The 23,560-nt window shown below is 46.4% G+C and overlaps 1 protein-coding gene across 1 annotated transcript; it reads right to left on the bottom strand.

Moving 5' to 3' along the window:
• Positions 1 to 7,380: 7,380 nt before the first annotated feature.
• On the bottom strand, positions 7,381 to 22,713 carry LOC109787640 (ABC transporter G family member 41). Its single transcript, XM_020346176.4, has 23 exons — positions 22,006 to 22,713; positions 21,820 to 21,905; positions 21,634 to 21,718; positions 21,197 to 21,356; positions 21,011 to 21,087; positions 20,595 to 20,648; positions 20,428 to 20,518; positions 16,559 to 16,860; positions 16,054 to 16,335; positions 14,740 to 15,053; positions 14,255 to 14,415; positions 14,001 to 14,104; positions 13,768 to 13,921; positions 13,439 to 13,570; positions 13,286 to 13,359; positions 12,853 to 13,185; positions 12,177 to 12,467; positions 9,668 to 9,751; positions 9,262 to 9,395; positions 8,804 to 9,037; positions 8,542 to 8,713; positions 8,200 to 8,454; positions 7,381 to 8,113 (listed from the first exon to the last, which is right to left on the bottom strand). The coding sequence occupies exons 1-23, from the start codon at positions 22,522 to 22,524 to the stop codon at positions 7,844 to 7,846; spliced, it is 4,368 nt and encodes a 1,455-aa protein (XP_020201765.1). The 5' UTR covers positions 22,525 to 22,713; the 3' UTR covers positions 7,381 to 7,843.
• Positions 22,714 to 23,560: the final 847 nt, after the last annotated feature.

The following is a 23,560-nucleotide window of genomic DNA, read 5'->3' as shown; positions in this document are numbered from 1 at the left end:
TTGGAGGCCCAACAACGTCTACAAGAAGAAGGTTGTGTAGTAGACATCAGCGCACTCGAATAGTAGCCAACAAAGGCATTTTGAAAAAATAGCTACCACTTTAATATCTCAAATGTTTTATAATTCAAACCGTGTGCGTTCTCTTAACCATTCACGTGACGCCACGTGTCTTGGTTTTAATGGCTACAGGAGGTGTCGTGCGGACAGCTGCTTGACTGAACGGGAGGCGTGCGAACGCAGTCCGGTGCGCAGGCTCACCGGGAAGCGGACAAGCTGATCAACGCAGGATCTGTGCATCTCTTCAACGCAAACGGTTCAGATTACGGTATGCAAATTAAAGCCAGACTTCGTCGCTAAGCCAAGAGACACTACGATTTGTCAAAATATGCAGCTAAAAATCACTAGTACTATCTAATTTTTGCAACTACAATTCAATAATTAAGCATAGATTTCATTCATAGATTAAGTAGTCGTTCTCACCGAGAAGCAAGACAACCTTGGACCGCCGCCCGCCTCGCTCCCATTGGTATGTATTAATGGCGCGGCCGCACTCCCCCATCCTCGCCACACACACAATCCTCTCTCTCCGCTCGTATCCTCGACGCCGCTCTTAGTCCTTAAAGCCGTCAGTGTATGAGGGTGCCGCCGAAGCGCCCCATAGGAGGGAGTGGCGACACCGGGGCTGCTGAAGCACCGGAGCACGCCGTGAATATGGAGACAGAGGTTTTTGTTGCCACCGACGAGGTGGAGAACGAGGCTGCCAACAAGCGGAGGCGGGTCGAGAAAGAACCGCAAGCGACTCCAGCAGGCCTAGACTTCATCAACAACCTCCCCGATGATATGTTGAGAGTCATCATATCCCTCCTCCCAATCAAATATCGGGCGAGGACAGCCGCCCTTTCCCGGCGGTGGCGCCCCCTATGGCTCCTCACCCCTGTTGACCTCCTCGACGCCCATGAGCTCTGCCATGGCTATCGCAAAAGCTTGGATGCGTTCTCCCAGATCCTCGGCAGTCACCATGGCCCAATCAAATGCCTTATCACGGGCAAGTTCCGTTCTAATGGCAAGGACCGAGCCAAGCTTGACGAGTGGTTCCGATTCCCCGCCATAGATCAGCTCGAGAAGCTTAGTTTTAATGATGGGCATATGCGCTTGCTGCCAACGTCCGCGCTCCGCTTCGCGCCCACGCTGTGCCTCGCCAATTTCATGAACTGCCATCCCCCCTTAATGACGCGCCCGCTCTTTTTCTACCACGACTGAAGCACCTCGAGCTTGTTGCCGTCTGCATCCCAAAGGATAACATGGAGCGCCTGCTACGCGGCTGTACTGCACTCGAGTTCCTTCGTCTTCAGGCGATGAATTGGTCGAGTACCTTGCACAACACCCCTAGGACTCTCCGGACTATTTATGTGTGTTGCTGGTGTTGCAACAAGAGATCACAAAAGGTGGACCACAATATGGTCACTGAGGACACACCTTCACTTGAGAGATTACTTGTAGTTGATCAACAAGGTCCAACAAGAATCAATTTCATTTCTGCGCCGAAATTGACAGCGATGGGCTACTCGTCTGTCAAATACTACTACTTTTAGGTACAACGGTCGCCTTATACCTCTACTTCTTGATATCAACATTATTTCTATTTTTGAAGATGTATGTTCTTCTGTCATCCAGCAAAGCTTCACCAGATTCTGAGCACAGTGAAGGTCTTGGCACTAGAATCTGTCGGCCCCAACCTGGACCAGGTTGTCAGTTGCCTGAGATGCTTTCCGTGCCTGAAGAAGCTGTATATCGAGGTGATGTTCCTTTCCTGTTAAATGTTAACCATAAGGGAGTTCAATTTTTTGCACCTTTTCCCAAGTTTACAATGACAATGTACTACGATTTCTGAAGGAATTTTGGAGGATTTCAGGACATACACCTCCCCACCCCATATTGGTTGCTTGATTCATATGGTTACAATCCATAAGCATTTCTCCTTTGGATTCATATGTACTAGTTTTCTTAGGGAATTTTTCATCCAATCCAACCTCTTGTGAAGAAGGCTACTAATGTCACTTGAAGCTACGTCGGTATTTCCCCAAAGAGGAAGGGATGATGCAGCACAGCGGCGGTAGGTATTTCCCTCAGATATGAAACCAAGGTTATCGAACCAGTAGGAGAACCAAGCAACACAACGTAAACAGCCCCTGCAAACATATAACAAATCCTCGCAACCCGACGTGTTAAAGGGGTTGTCAATCCCTTCCGGGGTACGGCGCCTCAAGATAGGCAAACGGACGTGAGATAAATTTGTAGTAAATTGATAGGTAGACCGCAAATAAAATAAATAAGAATAAATTGCAGCAAGGTATTTTTGTATTTTTGGATTAATAGATCTAAAAATAAATGCAAGAGAAAAGTAGACCGCAAAGGCAAATATATGAGAAAGCAGACCCGGGGGCCATAGGTTTCACTAGTGGCTTCTCTCGAGAAAAATAGCAAACGGTGGGTAAACAAATTACTGTTGGGCAATTGATAGAACTTCGAATAATCATGACGATATCTAGGCAATGATCATTATATAGGCATCACGTCCAAGATTAGTAGACCGACTCCTGCCTGCATCTACCACTATTACTCCACACATCGACCGCTATCCAGCATGCATCTAGTGTATTAAGTTCATGGAGAAACGGTGTAATGCAATAAGAACGATGACATGATGTAGACAAGATCTATCTATGTAGAGATAGACCCCATCGTTTTATCCTTAGTAGCAACGATACATACGCGTCGGTTCCCTTTCTGTCACTGGGATCAAGCACCGTAAGATCGAACCCACTACAAAGCACCTCTTCCCATTGCAAGATAAATAGATCAAGTTGGCCAAACAAAACCCAAATATCGAAGAAGAAATACGAGGCTATAAGCAATCATGCATATAAGAGATCAAAGAAACTCAAATAACTTTCATGGATATAAAAAGATATAACTGACCATAAACTCAAAGTTCATCAGATCACAACAAACACACCGCAAAAGAGTTACATCATATGGATCTCCAAGAGACCATTGTATTGAGAATCCAGCGAGAGAGAGAAAGCCATCTAGCTACTAACTACAAACCCGCGGGTCTACAAAGAACTAGTCATGCATCATCGGAGAGGCACCAATGGAGGTGGTGAACCCCATCCGAGATGGTGTCTAGATTGGATCTGGTGGTTCTGGACTCTGCGGCGGCTGGATGAATATTTCGTCGATGCCTTTGGGGTTTCCGGAATATTGGGGTATTTATAGAGTAAAGAGGCGGTCCGGGGGGCACCCGAGGTGGGCACAACCCACTAAGGCGCGCATGGGTCTCTCGGCGCGCCCTGGTGGGTTGTGCCCCCCTCGGGGCACCCCGCAGGCGCAGTCAGGGCCCGTTGTGTTCCTTCTGGCCCATAAAAATTCTCCGTAAAGTTTCTGGGCATTTGGACTCCGTCTAATATTGATTTTCTGCGATGTAAAAAACATGGAAAAAAACAACTGGCACTTGGCACTATGTCAATAGGTTAGTACCAAAAATGATATAAAATGACTATAAAATGATTATAAAACATCAAAGATTGATAATATAACAGCATGGAACAATAAAAAATTATAGATACATTGGAGACGTATCAGCTACATGTTTCTAGATTGTAATCAAATGCCCATGTTAATCATGTCAGATCGAAGATTGCACGTTGGTGCATTTTACAAATCTTGCAAACCAAATAGGAGTGTAGTAGTGTTCAAAACTGCATGTAGGCACTAACACGTTCTCTTCTTTTGCAGATAATAATAGGCCCGGAGGTGGACAATTTTTATAACGACAATCACATCGAATGCCTGGATCTGCATCTCTCAAATATTACTTTGAACTCCTACCGAGGGACCTTACCGGAGATTACACTCACCAGGTTCTTTCTTGCCAGAGCAAGGGTGTTGAGGGTACCGAGGTTGAACACACATTTAATTAGGAAAGATGAATGGTATGTTGATCAGAGCCGCCAGGTACTGCAGAATGGAAGAGGCTACAAAAAAGCTAAACTTCGTAGGAAGAGCATATGACAGAGTAATTGGAAGTCATTGTGTCAAACCCATACATGACTTGTCAGCGGCTGGTCCCTTTGCAGAAATGACGAGGTTTGCAATGCTTGAATTTGGGCATTGTAATCTTTGAATTTGAACCTTGCAATATTTATGGTAGTTGTTATGTTGAACCGTTTCTGTTCTCTTGTCTCAACGCAAACAGTTCATCTGAGCGAACTGCATGTCGTATATTGCACACACCTTGATCTGGCTGACCGTTTCTTTTGTGTTGCCTAATCACAAATAGTTCATCCGAGTGAGCCGTATGCTGTATATCGCACACACCTTCATCTGGCTGACCGTTTCTTTTGTTCCTCCTCATCGCAAACAGTTAATTGAACTAAACCATATGCCCTGCATCGCACACGCAACTAAAATCTGAACCGTGTTTGATGCATCCGTCATCGCAAACGTTTTGCACGTTTTTTGACGGTTTTTTATACCACCGTTTGCGATTATTGCATCGCACACAGTTTCGTCGAAGGGTCTCTGATCGTAGTGTCGCGTTAGCAGCATCATACAGTAGTGTACATTATATTGATGAATTGGAGCTAGTTCTGTGTCACCCTAGGTTATAACCATTGCATGATGAATGCCATCTGACATAATTATCCATCATTGATCCATTGCCTGCGAGTTTGTTACATATTGATCTTTGCTTCGTTACTTTTCCGTTGCCACTGTTACGATTGCCACAAAACCGCTACTGTTACTTCTGCCACTGTTACCGTTACTTCAATATTACTTTGCTACTAAATACTTTGCTGCAGATATTAAGTCTTTCAGGTGTGGTTGAATTGACAACTCAGCTGCTAATACTTGAGAATATTCTTTTGCTCCCCTTGTGTCGAATCAATAAATTTGGGTTGAATACTCTACCCTCGAAAATTATTGCGATCCCCTATACTTGTGGGTTATCACCGCGCAGCATCAGCAGCTCCACCTCTCGCACAGCCACGCCGCTGCTCACCCGCATACTTGCGTCGCGCGCGCATGCGCATGACGTGTGTAGCCGCCGAATCCCCGCCGGCCCTCCGCCGCCTCGTCGGTGACCTACTGATATCCAGGACCGCCACCACAACCTGGCTCTGATACCATTTTGAGTTTGGAGGAGAAGCGATCCAGGAGCATCGGCGACCGTGTCTCTCATGTTTCTCCTCACACACTGTACGATCCCCTTCTATCTTCTCACTAGGTCAGCCAACCACATAGCTATATGGGCCTCGGGCATATGGGCCACACATACAACAAAAAGAATATTTAAAAAATTGAGTGATTACCACACATCTTTGATGCATCTAAGCTTAAACTGTATGGTTGATAATAGATTCAATAAAAATCTTCACAGATTAGCTGATACCAATTCTATTAATGAAAAGGCTTTCGCCCCGCTTTATATATAAAGCAACGGTCAACAACAACCCGGTACAAACGCACGCGACCACAACACACGCACACACCCAAGCAAGGATACAAAGGCGCTGAGCGCAGCAACACCACCCCTAGCACTAACACCACCGTGAGGAGATGAAGCCGCATACGACGAACCATGGGCTCCAAGGTGGCGCCTTCAGGAAGGTTACGACACCGGCGCGCCGCCACCGCTCGATCTGAGGATAAGAGTTTCCCCCAGAGCAACACGACGAGCAATGAGAGATGCGACGACGCCTTCAAGAAGGGAACGAGCTTCGCCGCCACCGGGCCGTCCCAAGATAGACATGTTTTCACCCTGGCCAACACTCACCACCACTGAACACCACACCCCGGCAACCACGCCGCCCACACGGCCATGACCACTGGGCAGCACCGAGCCACGGGCTCTACCCATGAGCATCGCACTACCACCACCAGGGCCGCCGCCCCAGCATCCAAGACCCTGACACCACCTCACCCGAGAGCCGCCTCTACCCCAACCAAAGAGACGAGCGGAAAGGCCCCGCCTTCCACACCCTTGGGTGTCCCCCAGCGACGATACCCAATAGGCCGGCCAAAACTGGCCTCCATCGACCCGTCCTGCAGCACTGGGCGCGAGACGAGATCGGTCCTGCTGCATCGGGCGCGAGACGAGCGATGGACTGCAGCTGGGACAGGGCCAACCCTTCAATGAAAGTAGCGTCCGGGCGACGAGGAGAGGGATCGAAGGCCGACACAAGCCGCCTACAGGTGAGCCGACGCCGAAAATGCCAGCCGCCACCATAGCCGACCTGCCAAGCTGCCTTGGAGCCACCCATGGCCGGAGCAGCAGCCACACTGGGCCACTGCCCAACCCGCGCCGCCCGCCGAGCTCCAAGCGTCGGATCCGCCGGGCATGCTCCTCGCCAAGCTACCGTGTAGCACCGCGCAGCAGAGAGGTCACCGCCCGGACCTCACCGCGGCACTACTGCCCACGGCCAGAGTAGCCGCCACGCCAAGCCGCTGCCCCAACCCGCACCACCCGCCGGCCACAAGAAGAAGCCATCAGGACGCCAACCACCACCACAGATCATGCGCCTCCACGCCCTAGCCAACACCACCGGGAGCCCTACGACCCCACCAGAGCAGCACATCCACCAACAGCAAAACCACCACCTTAGCAGGGCCGCCAGCCGTCCCCGCCGCCACCAAACGCCACCACCAACCTGATCTGGGCAGAGACACCCAGATCCGCCGCCAGAGCACCCCAATGCCCCGGAGCCCCACAAGTCGTCGCTGGAGGGGGGGGAGGGGGGCCACCATGATGTCGGGGGAGGGGAAGGGAGCCGGAGCAGGAGAGGGCTACCGCCCGACGCCGACGGACAGGAGGGGGCGCCCCGTGACGCCAGCCACCTGCGCGCAGGAGGAGTCGCCCCGCTGGTGCCTACGCCGCGCGGCCTTTGATCGGCGACGCCACTGGCGGTGGCGAGGAAGGGGAGGCTGAGGCGAGGAGCTGGGGGCGGCGGCGCTAGGGTTTCCGCCTGGAGTCACCCGCAGGAGCGACTCGGGGGCGGAGCGGGGTGGGCTTTTCCTCCGTCCCAGCAAAATACCAATTATATTCTGCTCATGAAAATTGTCAGGGTTGTGCGTTGTGTTTTTTCATCACTACAAAACTTGCATTGCAAATATATTCACAATAATAACAAATGATTTACAATAATAATAAATGAGATAGGCTAGAGTGAAAGTGCCTAAGTGTCTGTTAACGACAATATCGCACATCTTCTCGAATACTCCCTCCGGTCCTTTTTAGTCTGCATATAAGTTTTGTTTGAAGTCAAAGCATCTCTAATTTAACCAAGCTTATAGAAAAAAGTATCAAGATTTACAATGTCAAATCAATATCCTTAGATTCATTACGAAATGTAGTTTCATGGAATATATATTGGCATGGTAAATGTTGATATTTTTTTAATATGTATTTGGTCAAACTTTGCAGAGTTTGACTTGACCCAAACCTAATACGCGGAGTAAAAAGGACCGGAGGGAGTACTAGCTACTACTGGAATTTTGTTCTGCTATATATCCCATTTACACAAAAGTACATACACTGACCTTTTCGTGTTGGTAAGCTAACTCGGGCTTTCAATTCTAACACACAGAGATACTCCCTCCGTTCCACAATACATGCATTTCATTTGTTAAAATATAGATGTATCTAGACATGTTTTAGTATATAGGTACATCCATTTTTGGACAAATGGAAGTCAAGTATTTTGGAACGGAGGGAGTACGTGTGTTTGCAATATCTATTCTATATCGTGCTACTATTTTACTACTATGAAAATGTGTTTGTCTATCGCCTTTGGAAGTTGAGTTTTGAGATGTTGTAACCAAAGAGGGCGGCAAAGAGGACCGGGAATGCTGCCAGGGCCACCGCTGCCAGTGGCAGTAGGTCACGGCGAAAACCAAAGTAGTCCCTCATGAATGCTGCGACGGATTTGGTCTCTCCAAATACATCGATCATCCTGTCATCGTGATCTCCGAACTGCGTGGTGAAGAAGACATTGAGCGTCCATGACATTGGGGAGATGTAGTAGAGCCATATCCACCATTTTGGTATTTGCTGCCATATGTTTATGTATTTTTTGTAAGCACCATTATTTTTGTAATGGTTAATACTAGTACTAGAGTTAAGATGGCTTTACTTACAGGCGCAGGCACGATGAACCCGGACATGAGGTTCTGTAGGGTGTAGAACATGGATGCAAGTATGGATGCGATTTGGATGTTGGGGGTGAGCGACACAATCATCATTCCCAGGTAGAGGAAGTAGAACAGCGTGCACAACATGGTGTACATGAACCAAAAGAACTTTGCTGCTGTCCACTCGTACCCTATCATCGGATATGCTATCAACATGAAGATCACTACCTGCACCAGCACATAAGGTATCTCCATGGCAACCTATCCCAAAAAAAGATAAGTCAATATCTGGACATAGCAGTAATAAAATCTATCTGAAGATAGTAATCTTCATGTGATTAATAGGACCTGCGCAAAGGAGTAGGCCCAAGGAGAGTACATCCCTGCGAACCTCTCCCTGTACACGACGGAGCGTTCAACGGAGACAAAAGGCATCACTGATTGGCAGTTGTTGATGCCACTGAACAGAGTGGTTCCATACATGCACCCCAATATGGTGATGAGACCTTGCTGGTCGTTTCTACCCTCAAACAAAACAAGCAACTTCAATCATATGCTTCCATCATACATGTATCAGTTAAGAGGCATAATTAAGAGATGGCTTACGTACATGTGGTTGATGTTGCCTTTCTGCCAGAATAACACACCAAAGAAAATGCAGGCCACTGTTATGAATACCATCCGCACCAGGTTGTAAGAAGGAGTTCTCCAATACGACAAACACTGCTTCCAGAGGCAAGCTTTGAATTGCTCCCGAAACTTCTGCGGAAACTGGGTTGAGAAATGGAGGTCACTTGTACCAGGAACTGGTATGCTCAAGCGCTTCACCAGCATGTCCTTGTCCCTTCGGTCACAAAATTTACATACTGGTTAGCATGAATATTGCGCTAAAAGAAATTTAAGGACTAAATGGTATGTCTGTTAAGTATGCTATGGTAACCCATGCTTATATTCCATTCTGATCAAAACTCATTTTTGAGATCCACAAGCCTGTTTTGTTTTTCTCAGGTATTCTGATCAAAACTTACAATCTGTTTTACAAGCAACGTCTCTTCGAAATTGACTTACTTGCACATTGATGATTCCCTGTAGATTTGTGCAAAATCTACTCCCAGTTGAAGTTCCATAGATGTAGAAGTAACTTCTAGCATCCATGTTGATGGGTTGTACTTGTCCTTGATACTGGGAACCCCAGGTATTGCCTAGAAAGAATAAAGAAAATAATTTCACTAGTTTGTATAACACAGGCAGGTGGTGAACTGAGTATAGCCTTCTGTGATTAATATTGCTTGCCATGAGGACTGGAGAATGGGTTCAGAATAGTGCATAATAGAAAGGGATGCAAACAAAATATAATTAGGTCAGGTAAATGATATGTTTAAATTGACTTGCATCACATATAAATGCGCGATACAAATTATATGTGCATGTACTTAGTTCTTTTGTGTAAGGACAAATTAAGATTAATAATTACCTGGAAATACTGGATGACTTCACATGAATGGTGTCCAACTGGCCCAGCATAGATCAACTCTCCACCCCTTTTCATCAGCATCAACTAGATACATATGAGAAGCTAATTAGTAAATATGGCACTTCACTTATATATGGATTTATTTTGGTTAATGAATTTATGATTAATAGTGCATCTAAATTACTTGGAACTAAGGTGTAGGGTTTATCTGAATTGCCCACATGATTACACGATTATGCATTAGAAAATACGTATGTATTTTCAGAAATAGAGTTTCATTTGCTAGAGAACTTTCATACTCATAAATTAAAACATATGCAGCTATCATGATCTTCTCACTAATGGAATCAGGATCTTTGCCGTCAGCCAGTTCTTTGCCGTCAGCCAGTTCTTTGCCGTCTGCTAGCTGACGGCAAAGGAGGTCTTTGCCATCAGCATTCAGAAGGCTGACGACAAAGAACTAGCGGACGGCAAAGAGCGTGTTTGCCATCAGCCGGCTCTTTGCCGTCTGCTAGCGGACGGCATAGAAGCTTTGCCGTCCGCCAGCGGACGGCAAAGAGGGAGGGTGGCCCACTGGCTGTCAACGCCTAACGGGGCCCCTCTTTGCCATCCGCTAGCATACGGCAAAGGTGGGGCGGACGGCAAAGCTTCAAAATTGACTTAACGGTCGCGCCCCGCCGTCACCCTCTCTCTCTATCTCCTCTCCTCTTTCTTCCCCCTTGTGCCACCCCGCGCCGTTGCCGCCGTACCCTCCCCGCGCCGTCGCCGCCCCCTCCCTGCCCCCTCCCTGCCTCCCCACCCCCCTCCCGAGCCTCCCCGCCGCCGCCTCCCCGCCGCAGCCGCGGGTCGACCGCCCCCCGATCACTGGAAGGAGTAGTAGAGAAAGCTAGGCGGATAAATGGTTCCTTACAGTCAAGCTGACCTACGCTGCTACTTGTTCCAAAGACATGCATACCATCGAAATAATTCATCTATATCAATATACACAGAGAGGAAATATTTTCTAATGCCCTTCTTCTTCTTCTAGTTTTCTTCTTCTAACTTTCTTGTTTCCCATTTTGCAGATTTCATTTACTTCATAGAAGCTTGCATGGATGGAGTGTTCCCTTTCTGCTTTTCTTTTGTATCGATGAACAATGTGGAACTTGTTATATGGATGGATGGATAGGTGTTGGATGAACAATGTGAAACTATTGTAATATGTATGGATGGAACTATGTGTTGGTTATGTATGTATGATGAAACTTGTGTGTTGGATATGTCATATGTCTGCTGTGAAATTTGTGTGTTGAAATTGAATGAATTTAAGAAAAAACAGAAAAAACAGGGGCTATACAGGCTCTTTGCCGTCTGACGGCAAAGAGCTTTGCCATCAGCCAGCAGACGGCAAAGCTGGCACGTGGCAGCTACCTGTGCAACCTGGGGCACTGGCTGGCTATTTGGTTACTTTGCCGTCTACTGGCAGACGGCAAAGACCTTTTCCTCTTTGCCGTCTGCTAGCAGACGGCATAGCATGACACGTGGCAGCACCTGGGCGCTGGCCTATTTCGCTACTTTGCCGTCCGCTGGCACCGTCTGCCAGCGGACGGCAAAGATGTCTTTGCCGTCTGCCAGCGGACGGCAAAGATGTCTTTGCCGTCTGCCAGCGGACGGCAAAGCAGGCCGTTAACCCCTTAATGGACCTAACCTGGCACTTGTGCCGTCCAGGCTCTTTGACGTCTGCTGGCGGATGGCAAAGGCCTTTGCCGTCAGCCATGGCAGACGGTAAAGTGCCTGATTCCGTAAGTGTCTTCTACTTAATTGGCACTGCTAAAACACAACCAGGATAACTGCTGTACATAGTTTTCTCTTTCCTCCAGTTAATGTGGGAGTTTCTATCCTGTGAACGAAGGTGTCAGCTTGTTTTAACATCAATTTAAATAATAAAACAGAGGTACCGTTTCATTCTGTAAAAACACTCAGGAATATCACTGTTAGCTTCTAAAAAACTTTAGTCTGAGGTAGGCTCTGTATTGGACTTAATTTGGGGTTCTTTAATTAGCCTGTTAGTATGTCTTGATAACTTTCAGTTCCTGCCGATAAAGTGTTAAGGAGTCTACCTGAGGTAGCAACCAATTTTATTCCAAGTCTAATAGTTAACTTATTCCATGGCTACTTCCAATTATTTCAGTATAAGGTGAACAAATGCTTCACAGTTCCATTGCACTTGGTTACTTCATGTTTGATTTAATCAAAACTGATTTCTGACATTCTTATCCAATGCATCACCTTATAATACTACATATGATAGATCTACACTGGATTAAATATACCTGGAAAATTACCATTTCTATTACTTCCTCTGTTCACTTTTATAAGACGTTTTAGACAATTCAGACAATGCCCAAAACAGTTCAAAGCTAGCTGTCCAAAACGTCTTATGAAAACGAACGGAGGGAGTAATAAAATTTTTATTTCTTGATGCCTAGAATGAGAATCCTGGAGAGGGGTATATATGTAAAGTAGTTACCTCATCAAATGCCTCAAATATATCGATACTTGGTTGGTGAATGGTGCACACAACCGTTCGACCTGTGTCTGCAACATTCTTCACTGCACGCATGACAATAGCAGCTGCCCTTGCATCCAAGCCTGATGTTGGCTCGTCCATAAATATGATTGAGGGGTTAGACACGAGCTCGACTGCAATCGTGAGCCGTTTCCTTTGCTCTGTTGATAGTCCATTTACCCCTGGTATTCCGACCAAAGAATCTCTAATTTCGTCCAACTCAATTGTTTCAAGAACTTCGTTCACAAATTCCTGAGAGGGAAAGGAATACGGGTGAGCTCACATTTTTGTCTCAACTGTTCCAACCACATATGAGGGTAGGATACAAGAATGCAAACCCTGTACACTACACATTTATTCTTTTTATATAGATTCACGTATTTGTAGCTTTACTTTCGTTAGAGATATTGATTTAATGCTCTAACTAGTTACTCCAAAAGTCCAAACTGACGGAGTAAGGCAGGCAATGTATTTTCAACACTCCCTCTCGCATCTAGGCTCCTTTAGGCCTTAGATATGGGATCGATGTAGGCCACAAATACAATTTTTAGTACTGCATTGGCAGGGTCTTGAACTCCAGACCTCTTGGCTCCAATACCATATTGTATTTTCAACAAGAGAGATAAACATAGCTCACATTTCTTGCTTTTGCATCAACTTCTGGTGGAAGGCGCAACCAGGCTGAATATGCAACCGATTCACCCACTGTGATCTGTGGGGAATGGACATCAGTTTGTTCACAGTAGCCTGATATCCTAGCAAAAGTCTGCTGAATTTTAGGATACCCTCCTATTCTTATATCCCCTTCAATAACACCACCAGTTTTCCTTCCAGAAAGAACATCAAGGAGTGTTGTTTTTCCCGCTCCAGTAACCCCCATGAGTGCCGAGAGAACCCCTGGCTGGAATGCTCCTGTGATATTGTGGAGTAGCTGTAGTTTCTTTTCCATGTAACCATGCTCCCTCATTTCCTGCAATGAAGAAATACTTAGCTATTAGTGGTCAGCCCTTGGTATGGCTCTAAGTTCTCCGGTCATGCTTTCACAGATGTTCTAGCTATATTTAAATTACCGCAGGGGTGTCTACATAGTAGTTGACATCCTGGAATGATATTATAAGGGGCGTGAAAGGCAATACCATCCTCCCTGCACAAGATTTAATTATTGAGGTCAAATTAAGATTATATTCCATTGACACTATTGTGTGGTGTAGAGTTCAACTAACCAGTCCTATTTGGAGACAAAGCAGTCTCTGCTTGTAACTTAGGCCTCCTATTTTCAGCATTGTTATCTTGGTCTCTTCCATCAAATGTGGTAAGCTTATTGCGAGAGATAATAGCTCGAGAAGTTCCTGGAACTGAGAGGCTCATAGGAGGTCAGAGTAGGTGGCATATCTAACCAGAGAAAACAGAATGTTCTTATGAATGGAATTATTTTTGCTCCATTTCCAATGTTTTACTTCTCCAGCATATGCTTAATCGAATTTACAATTCATGCAACACTGTTAGTATTTAAGTTGTTTAGCTTAATGCAAATCGGCCATGTCACACTTACCCTTTTTAATGGTCAAGCCTATGGCGAAGCCTACATTGAACAACAATGTAAACCCAAGCAATGCTCCAATTGAGATCCAGTAAAAATAGCTGGAGAAGTCTAGCCCTTGATCCATTAGGATCCTCCTTCCAAGTGCTACACCAGATATCTTGATCTATCAACATAGAAATTTTAGTGTCCTTTGATATTGCATGTTTCTTCAATTAATTCATACTTGGTATGCCAAAGTGTACCTCCAACCATCTTTGTGCCAAAAACTCATTTCCAGTTAAGCCTATTTCACCATATGACAATGGAGAAAGCCAAAATCCCCACTTTAGCCAATTAGGCATAAATGCTGTAGCAATGCGGCACTGAAAATGTTAGCGATGCTTGTTTAATAATTGAGGACAACCTACATTTGCAAGAAATTAGGACTCGTCTCTTGTTAGCAATATGAAATGGGAGAGTTTTCTTTTTGCGGGAAGAAAATAAGGGAGTGTCTTACAGCGAGGAATTATGAAACCCCCAAACAGAAGGGTCGCTAGAAATGCCATTGTACCACCGACTGAACCAGCCACCATTGTTTGACAGTATGAGGCCACACATCGAAACATTGATAATGTTACTGTGTGGATGAGGAAGAGGACGAGGAGCTGACAGAAAAATCTAAACACAAGAATCGTGCGTGTTACCACAAAGCAAGTATTGCAGCTGAAAAACCTAAGTTTTGCTGAAAGAAAGTCTAAAAGAAAAGTAAATATAGTGTTAGATAAGGGATTTTCATGTTTCACTACAGTACACCAGATCACAGCAAAACCAATATAAACAATGTTGTATTTTGGACTATTTTCACTGGGTGATTATACTCCACATCTGAATGACTCGAGTTGGGTGAATGGTAATAATTCCTCAATGGAAATGTTGTTGTAGTTGAATTAGTGCTCCCATCCCACGAGGTAATTAGTTTCTACAACATAATTATAACTTTACCTGGATGCTTCCGGGGTATAGCCAATCAGGTAGTAGGATATTGTTGTCCAAGCTATTGACTCAACTAAGGAGACTGGAATCTTTAGGATAAAAGATGGTATTGCATAAGCCCATGCAGGATAGAAGTAGTCATCTCTCTGTTTGTAGAAGACTGGCAGTCTGTTAATTGCCATGGCCAGCTCAGGGAATCCATTCACCATCAGCAGCAGGAGTGCATAGAAGAGTGAACCCATATAATAGTTAGCATGAATTCTGTCAACACCCATACGTGTGCGCAGAAATACTGTCCCAGTAATAACAGCAAGTAATCCAAGCTGCAGTGCACAAATACGTACGTTAGCTTATGGAGGGCATGTTGAGAAAAGTGCAACATGACATAGCTGTAAACTCCATCGATTTTTATAATGAAAACTGTGACTCAACTTTGTACTAGCTTTAGTACAGAGTAAGTAGAAAGTTGAGTCACTTATTTTGAGACGGAGGGAGTAATACTGTAACCAAAAACCCTATAGCTGTGGTGCTAGTGTAGGTAATGATATAAGCACACGAGCATTTGAAGTCCTGAAGTTGCACACTGAGTAGGAACTGAATGTAGAATAAGATGCTGACATACTGGGAAAGTTCCTTCTGTAGACTTCTATATGGTCCGAGAGTTCAATGTTCTCAGTGTGTAGAAGAAAGTACTGCAAGATGGCTAGTCCATGTACCCTGTGTTAAGTGCATAGTCCCTAATGGCCTAATCCTACAATATTTCGCATTTGAACACAACTAGAGCTACATACGACATCAACCTTTACCTTTATTGTCTACTCCCTCCGTTCCAAATTATTTGAAGTTCGAGGTTTGTCCTAAGTCAAACTTCTTTATGGAATGAAAATCTATTTTATGATGAATCTACTGAAACTAATTTGGTGTTGTCGATGTTGGTATATTTTCATATAGGCTTGGTCGAACTTAAAGAAGTTTGAATTAGGATAAACCTAAAACTTCAAGTTATTTGGAACAGAGGAGGTACTATATATATTAATGCTGCAGTTCACTTGAGAGTTGAAAGTGTAACACAGATCTCAACTTTTTGTGCGAAAGCTTTATTGCAACCTGTAGACCTCCATAGTAACACAAGAAGTTTATTACATCACATTGCTTCTAGGTTTTGCTAATATTTCGATCGGTAACTAATACTGAGCATAATGCATGTAATTTGAGGATTCTGCATTTACAGACTAGAACACAATTTACACTGTAAAACTAGGCACAAAATTTCCATGCATCAATCACATTTTTTTCCCCAAAAGATAGCTTCGACTTGCTTACCTGAATGGATTTTGATATGTAGATGAAGGCATTCCTTTTCATAAGAAGGAGCTCCCGTGCAAAACATGCCTTGAGTAGATCCCACTTGGATAATGAGTAGATACTGAAGGACAGGGCATTCTTATGTCCTTTAGATTCTTCATACGGCTTCGAAAGCTCCGCAGCAAGATTCTGACCACTTTGAGATGCTTTGAACTTATCACAGAATTGATCAACTGTAACAAAATTATATCCTTCTTCGTTGCGGCTCCAGTATTGTTTCTGATCTTTTTTTGACAGGACCTATGGAATATATAAGTTGTTAAGAGTGGACTACCTTATGATTGTAAGAAAGAGTACAAATAAGTTGTTTACTTTCATTGAATTCACATCAAAACTATAGGTATAAATCTTACACTTTGTTAGATGTCAAGGTGAAACATGCTTACATGACCTCCTAGATGCTATTGACGCTTATTTTGACATGAGTAATTCAGACTATGTAAATCAGTATTTTCCTAAATACCTCTTGAAGGAAGTCAGCGCTCCCTTTTCTTTCGGGGCATTTAAAGCCACATGATTCAAAGAAACTCATAATGTAGCCCTTAGGGCCATGGTAAACGATTTGTCCTTCAGCCATCAAGATAATATCATCAAAAAGTTCGTAAGTCTCTGGTGCTGGTTGAAGGAGTGAGACCAGTATGGTAGACTCTGATATATGAGCTAGCTGTTGGAGACAAGAAACAATTTGGAAGGTGGTAGAACTGTCCAGCCCAGTTGATATTTCATCCATGAAGAGCGCTTTTGATGGTCCTACTATCATCTCTCCTGCTTGTAAGACATTTTTACAAGTGAAAAAAAATTAAGCATCCAGTATCGAATAATTTATGCTATTATTTATCCTATATAGACCAAAATTGAGGTTGGGATTACATAAACTGAATATAACACATTACTAGCTACATTCTAAAAAGTAGAGAAAAATCATGCTAAGTTTATCCGTTCAGGCTTATGTGCTTTCATCACAGTAGAAATCTATTGTTTACCATAACCCTGTTGTTACCTTTGTTGTGGCGAGAGTGGGAACTTCGTTGCCCCCTAGCCTTCCTCCGCGCCATCACCAGGATCGGGTCTGACCACGTCCCCCTTCTCCTATCTTTGGAGAATGACCGTCCACCACCCCCTCCGCGGTTCCGCTTCGAGACCTTCTGGCTTAACCAGGAAGGATTTGTCGAAGCCGTCCGCGACCGGTGGGTTGCGGCCCGTGTCACCCCTCACCGGTCCCTCTCTGCCGTGGACTCCTGGCACTTTTGTGCTCAACGCACCCGCCAGTTTATGAAAGGCTGGGGGTGCTAACCTAGGCCGGGATTTGAGGGCACGTAAGGAAGCTCTTCTCACCTCCATCCAGGCAATAGACATCCGGGCAGACTCCTCGGGCCTGTCTCCCGAGAGTGGCTGCTCCGTTATGATCTTGAGGACTAGCTTACGGTCATTTACACCGATGAGGAGGCCTATTGGCGCCAACGAGGTACCCGGAGATGGGTCCTCAAGGGCGACGCTAATATGCCGTACTTCCAGGCCATTGCCAACGGCTGGCGACGTCGTAACACCATCCCTCTCCTCTGGGATGGTGATAACCTCCTCCAATGACCGGCTTCATGTTGATGGCTTTTACAAAGCCCACTTCTCCTCCTCCCCTAGGAGAGGAGTGGCCCTGGCCCCCGATATTTGGGCCGATCACCATCGCGTCTCGATGGCACATAATGCAGCCCTCACGGCCCCTTTTACCGAGAAGGAGGCCCCGATGGCCATTAAGGGCATGAATCCGACTTCCGCCTCGGGCCCTGATGGCCTACAGGTTAAGTTCTTCTAGACCTTCTGGAACATCATCAAACATGAGGTCATGGCGCTCTTCGAGGAGTTCTACGTGGGCTCCATTGACCTGTCCCGGCTCAACTAGGGGATCATCTCGCTCATCCCCAAGGTGGCTGGGGCCTCGGACATCCGCCAGTTTCATCCAAGGCCGATATATTCTGGATGGGGTCTTGGTTTTCCATGAAGTCCTTCATGAGGTCCGCGCCAAACAACAGAAGGCGGTCTTCCTGAAGATTGATTTCCATAAAGCCTATGACACGGTGCACTGGCCCTTCCTTCGGGAAGTTCTACTCCGGAAGGGTTTCGAAGATCGCTAGGTCGCCCGTGTCATGCAGATAGTTTCCTGCGGACGCACCGGGGTCAATATTAATGGGGAGATTGGCCCCTTCTTCCCCACACTATGTGGGGTCAGACAAGGTGACCCATTCACCCCTTTCTGTTCAATATGGTGGTAGATGCTCTGGCTACCATACTTGACAAGGCCAAAGTTGCGGGTCATATTCGTGGTGTGGTTCCACACCTAGTGGGAGGGGATGGGCCGGTGGGGTATCCCTTCTGCAATACGCCGACGACACCATTATCATGATGGAAGGCGCCACAACCGACATCGCAAATTTGAAATCCTTCCTCCTCCGCTTTCAAAAAATGTCCGGTCTCACGATCAACTTCGACAAGAGCAAAGTGATGGCTATGGGATACTTGCCTGCCAAGCGCCAGAGCATTGCTGACCGGCTTAAGTGTCAGCTGGGTTCCTTCCCTACATCCTACCTCGAGATACCCATTAGTGACTCTCGGCTTTCCGTGGCGGACTTATGTCCATCTGTGGCTAAGCTCCAACACCGTGTCGAACCTTGGCAGGGCAGATGGTTGTCCAAGGCGGCTCGGACAGTGCTCATCAACTCCTCTCTCTCTCCAGCCTACTCCTGTACATCATGAGCTTCTATAGCCTCCATGATACCCTACATCGTGAGATCGCCAAGTATCAGGCGAGATTCTTCTGGGCTAGGGAGGGCGACAAGCAAAAATACGATATGGTTCGCTGGCCCAATATTTGCAAACCACGTGACCAGGGTGGCCTTGGTATCATGTCGTCCAAACACATGAACCTTGCCCTGCTGACCCGTTGGTTGTTGCGGATTGCAAATGGGGAGGGCGGCCTTTGGCTTAACATCATCCGGAACAAATATCTCCAAGGTCAACCGCTCGCCTTTCTGTCAGCGGTCTGACGGCTCGCAGTTCTGGCAGTCCATCATACAACTGCTTCGGGTCCTCCGCATTGGGACCTCCATCGCGGTGGGGTCGAGCGCGTCGACCCTGTTCTGGTTCGACAGGTGGGTTGGGGATCGCCCCTTCGCCGCCCGATTCCCGGACTTGTTCTCCATCGCGGTGGAACCTAGAATCTCCGTCGAGGTGGCCCATATTGACTTAGGGTGCCTCGTGTTTCGTAGGCCATTTGGGCCTCCGGAACTTGCCTCCTAGCAGGACCTCCTTGAGTGCATCGCTCTAGAGTCACCGGACGTGGATCAGTCGAGCGATCGCATCTCCTGGCATCTGTAGTCTTCGGGTCGGTTCTCCACCAAATCGATCTACCAGGCCACTGCGGTTGCTCCCGACCCTGAGCCTCTAGTTCATCTCTGGGCAATTAGACTGCCACTGAAGATTCGGATCTTCCTATGGTAATGGATCCGGGGACGGGTCCCTTCAGGAGTGGAGGTACTCAAGAGGAATGGCCCTGGTGATGCGATTTGCCCCTTGTGTGGGACGGAGGCGGACTCGAATCACATCTTCTTCACGTGTGTGTCCGCCCAATTCCTTTGGAGTTGCCTACAAGAGGTGGTCGGTGGTCGTTGGTGCAACAACAACTTCCCCGGCCTCTTCGCGGAAATCCAGGCCTCTCCACAGCATGTCAGCCACATTAGGTGGCTGGTATTAGGGTTCTAGCTTGGACGCTTTGGACAGTCCGCAATAAACTTGTGATCCAGCGTGTGCCTCTTCGACATGCTACTGACGCGGTTTTCAAAATGTGTGGATACTCTTAGCCGCCCTCAGGACCGAGACACCGTCAACATCATCATTGCAGATCTTTGCGCGATGGCTCTCCGCTTGACGCCGCCGCTTCCTCCACCACCTCCCGAGCCGATTAGCTCTTGGAGGCCTGAGCTACTGCCTTTGTTTTCGTTTTATTAAGGGCTTGTTGAGCTGTGGCCTCAACAGAACCCTTTCGTACTTTGTCTGAACCTTTGCGTGTGTGTGCGGGGTGAACATTTGTGGGATCTTGTGGATCTGGTGGTTTGCTTTATATATAAAGTGGGACGAAATCCTTTTTCGGTAAGTAGAAAAAGCATCAACAAAATAAATTAGCCAACAGAAAAGGTGCGTACCTCCCAGTATGCAGTTAAGGAATTTTAGTCAATGAATTGCACAGTTATTTATTTATTTATCTCGCAAAAATATCATTTACAAGATTATAGTTGAGATAATAAAACCATCGTGAAAATGTCATATGTATTGTAGATTCACCTGTGGTTAGTCTTTTCTTCTCACCGCCTGAAATACCTCTTCTCATGGCATCTCCTACTAGTACATCAGCGCATATGTCAAGTCCCATTATCTGTGAGGCAAGAATAGATTATGCACATGAAAACATTGTGCACTGGAACCAGTGAATTATTCTTGAACATTGTTACCTTCATAATGTAGTCTGTTTGCATGCTTCTTTCTAAACCTTCCACAGATATTGCCTATAAAAAAAGTGCATAGCAATTATAAATGTTGCAGCTAAACTGAACTGGTCTGTACACACATGATATGATTTGTTTTTTCCTTAAGAATCAATAGGAAAGAATCCCACTGAAAAATTATGATGGCACTTGGCAGAAAGATGGTGTTTTCAGGTTTGAATTGATTCAATATTATCAGAGAAAGGGATTCCAGTGGGCGCACTCAGAAATGTTACAACATTAAAGCAAAATACTCCCTCGGTTCCTAAATATAAGTCTTTTTAGAGATTCCAATGCGGACTACATACGGAGCAAATGTAGTCCGCATTAGAATCTCTAAAAAGACTTATATTCAGGAACGGAGGGAGTAAGTCAATATTTACCTTCATGTACGTATCTATGTTGGGGTCAGGGGTGATCCCAGCCTCCTTCTCCCGTCTAATGACTTCCTTCATGATTTCTATTTCGTACAAGAAATTGAGAGCACTTGGTTTAGTAGATAGAATGGATAGTTTGCCTGCTGTCCCTAAAAAACCTTTAGTTAACCAGGTCCAGAAAAAGGAAAATACCTGCTCTGCTGCCAACGCCCTGGAATCTCGCAGAGAAGTCGAGCGTCTCCCTGACAGTCATCTCAGGGACATGAAGATCATACTGGCCAATGTAAGCTGCTGTCTTCTCTGGAACAAAATCTTGCAGCTTGACACCATTGTAGTCAATTTCTCCTGTTACCTATGCACCCACACATGCATACTATGTGAGTAAAAAAAGTACTGAAATACAGTGTTTTTTCTCTGTTTTCTGTGTGCAATTTCAGGCTACACTGTGGAGTACATGCCCATTATTTGAATGACCAAGTACTGAAATACACTGCACACGGTATTTTCTCTGTTTTCTGTGTGCAATTTCAGACCTACATAGAGCTCATAAGTGGCAGCTAAACTGCGGAGTACATGCCCACTATATGAATGACCAAGTACATGTGTCGATGGAAAAACAGTGGGGATACCTTGAGACTTTTGTTGAGCTTTCCAGCAAGTGCTAGCAAAAGGGTGGTTTTGCCACAGCCTGGGGGTCCAAGGAGAAGGGTCATCCTGCATGTGCACACATATTCAGATTGGTGTTGCATTTGCATACTGAGGATGAGCAAGGAAGGAACGGGGGAATGCCGATCAGCAAGTACATGAAACCTCACCTGGAAGGTTTGAGGATGCCGGTGACATCTTTGAGGATGTGGATCCTTTCTTGGTTACGGTTGAAGCCGAGCATGGTGGTGAGCAGCTGCAGATGGTAATGGAGGCATTTGAGCGAGCAGGTGGCGAGTCAATCGAGTAATAGTACAGAAGAGAAGAGCGGCGAGATGAACGAATGAATCACGTACCGAGAGCGTGGAGATGGCGGAGTTGAGGAGCGTGGGGAGCGGCTTGCCATCGACGACCTGGCACTCGGCGTCGACGCGAAGGTTCCGCCACCGTACCTCCACCGTGGGCTGCCGTACGCCGACCCTGTCCATCCTCCGGCGCTGGTGCCGGAGCAGGCGGAGGTTGTCCTTGTGGATGTCGGCGATGAGGGTGTGCACCAGCTCCCGCCGGTCCGCCGCCCCCAGCCGGCGCACGTCCACCGGCTCCGGCGGACGAGCGCCGTCGGCATTGAGAGGGAGCGAGGTGTGGAGCCTGTCCCAGGTGGGCAGCCGCTCGATGGCCGCCCACTTGAGCTCCAGCTCCTCGTCGTGGTGCTGCTCTCTGAGGGACAAGGAGGAGGTCGAGGAGAGCGCCTCCCTCAACGACGACGACGGCGGCAGCTGCAGCCTGCCGCTCGCAGACGACGCCTTCTTCTCCGGATCATCCACCGCTATACCATCTTGTTCTTGTTCCTCCTCGCCCATCTCCACCTTGCTCATCACCTCGATCTAGCTCAGCTAGTCAGCTTCCTCGCCACCCTCCTCTTCTCCTTTGCTGATGAACCAGCCAGCCAACCGGACTATATATTCTCTCTTTTTCAATGAAAAAAAAACTCGCTTGACTTATGGTGCCGTTGACTCTACTGAGCTCGAAATTTCTCCAAGTTATACTAAATCATAAATGTAGTATGAATCTCTGCAGCCCTGCTTTGTCCACAAGGACAAGGTAGCTGGAGTAGATGGCTACAGCGCGCACATGACTGAAGACAATAAAAATATGAGTCGACGATTGGCTCAGCGCTAAGGTAAGCCGAGCCTCCCGCGATTAGTTTAGTCAATGATGAGTACGTATCTCGTATCTATACACTTCTTCATCCATCCATCGCGTGCCTCCCTCCTAGTGCATCGGTTTCGTTATCTCGTCCTAACTTCTCGGTGACATGCACCGCATGTTGGCCGACCGCATACATGGCATCCGACTCCCACATCTCTCCGTGTCTCAAAAAGAATAGAAAGGAAACTCCACCACATCCTAGTATGCCTGCACTACATATATAAAAAGTTAAATTAAAAGCATAATGTGAGAACGTCAGGTCAGCTTCGCTGTTCTTCGTGGGCGACGTGATGCCCAGAGAAGTGAGATTGACAAGTGCACACGCCAAGAAGACAACCATGATGACATCATTATTAGATCAAAAGCTGATTTTTTACAAGATAAAACGTTTTGCAGCTCAGCTGTTCTCTTTGTAAATCCAGTGTCCCCAACCGACAAAATCAGACATCGAAAGGGCTAACCAACTCCGGCCCGGGAGTGGATTGTAAAAAAACACCACATTTGAAGTTCAGTTCCAGAATTGCCATCACATTTCTTACTCGGGGCTACAAATCCCCCGGGCGTAAGTGCTATAATTTGTAGACATGTGCACGGTCTCCAAGACAACTCTTATAGTACTACTAAACCGCTACTCCAAGCAAACTCATTTTGAAATGAGTGGACACCGTGCAAACATGACGATAATAACAACGCTCGTTAGCT

Source organism: Aegilops tauschii, chromosome 5, assembly GCF_002575655.3.
Source record: "Aegilops tauschii subsp. strangulata cultivar AL8/78 chromosome 5, Aet v6.0, whole genome shotgun sequence".
Lineage (NCBI taxonomy): Eukaryota > Viridiplantae > Streptophyta > Magnoliopsida > Poales > Poaceae > Aegilops > Aegilops tauschii.
The sequence above is the reverse complement of the archived record's forward strand: the minus strand, read 5'-3'. Positions and strand labels throughout refer to the sequence as shown.

Bases quoted from the DNA above. Each gene is read 5' to 3' on its own strand.
- LOC109787640 (XM_020346176.4), bottom strand. From the start codon at position 22,524: ATGAGCAAGGTGGAGATGGGCGAGGAGGAACAAGAACAAGATGGTATA. The intron at 13,571-13,767 runs GTAAGTGTGACA...TGAGCCTCTCAG, and splicing joins AGGCTTGACCATTAAAAAGG to TTCCAGGAACTTCTCGAGCT. The intron at 9,752-12,176 runs GTAACTACTTTA...ATATGTATCTAG, and splicing joins TATTTGAGGCATTTGATGAG to TTGATGCTGATGAAAAGGGG.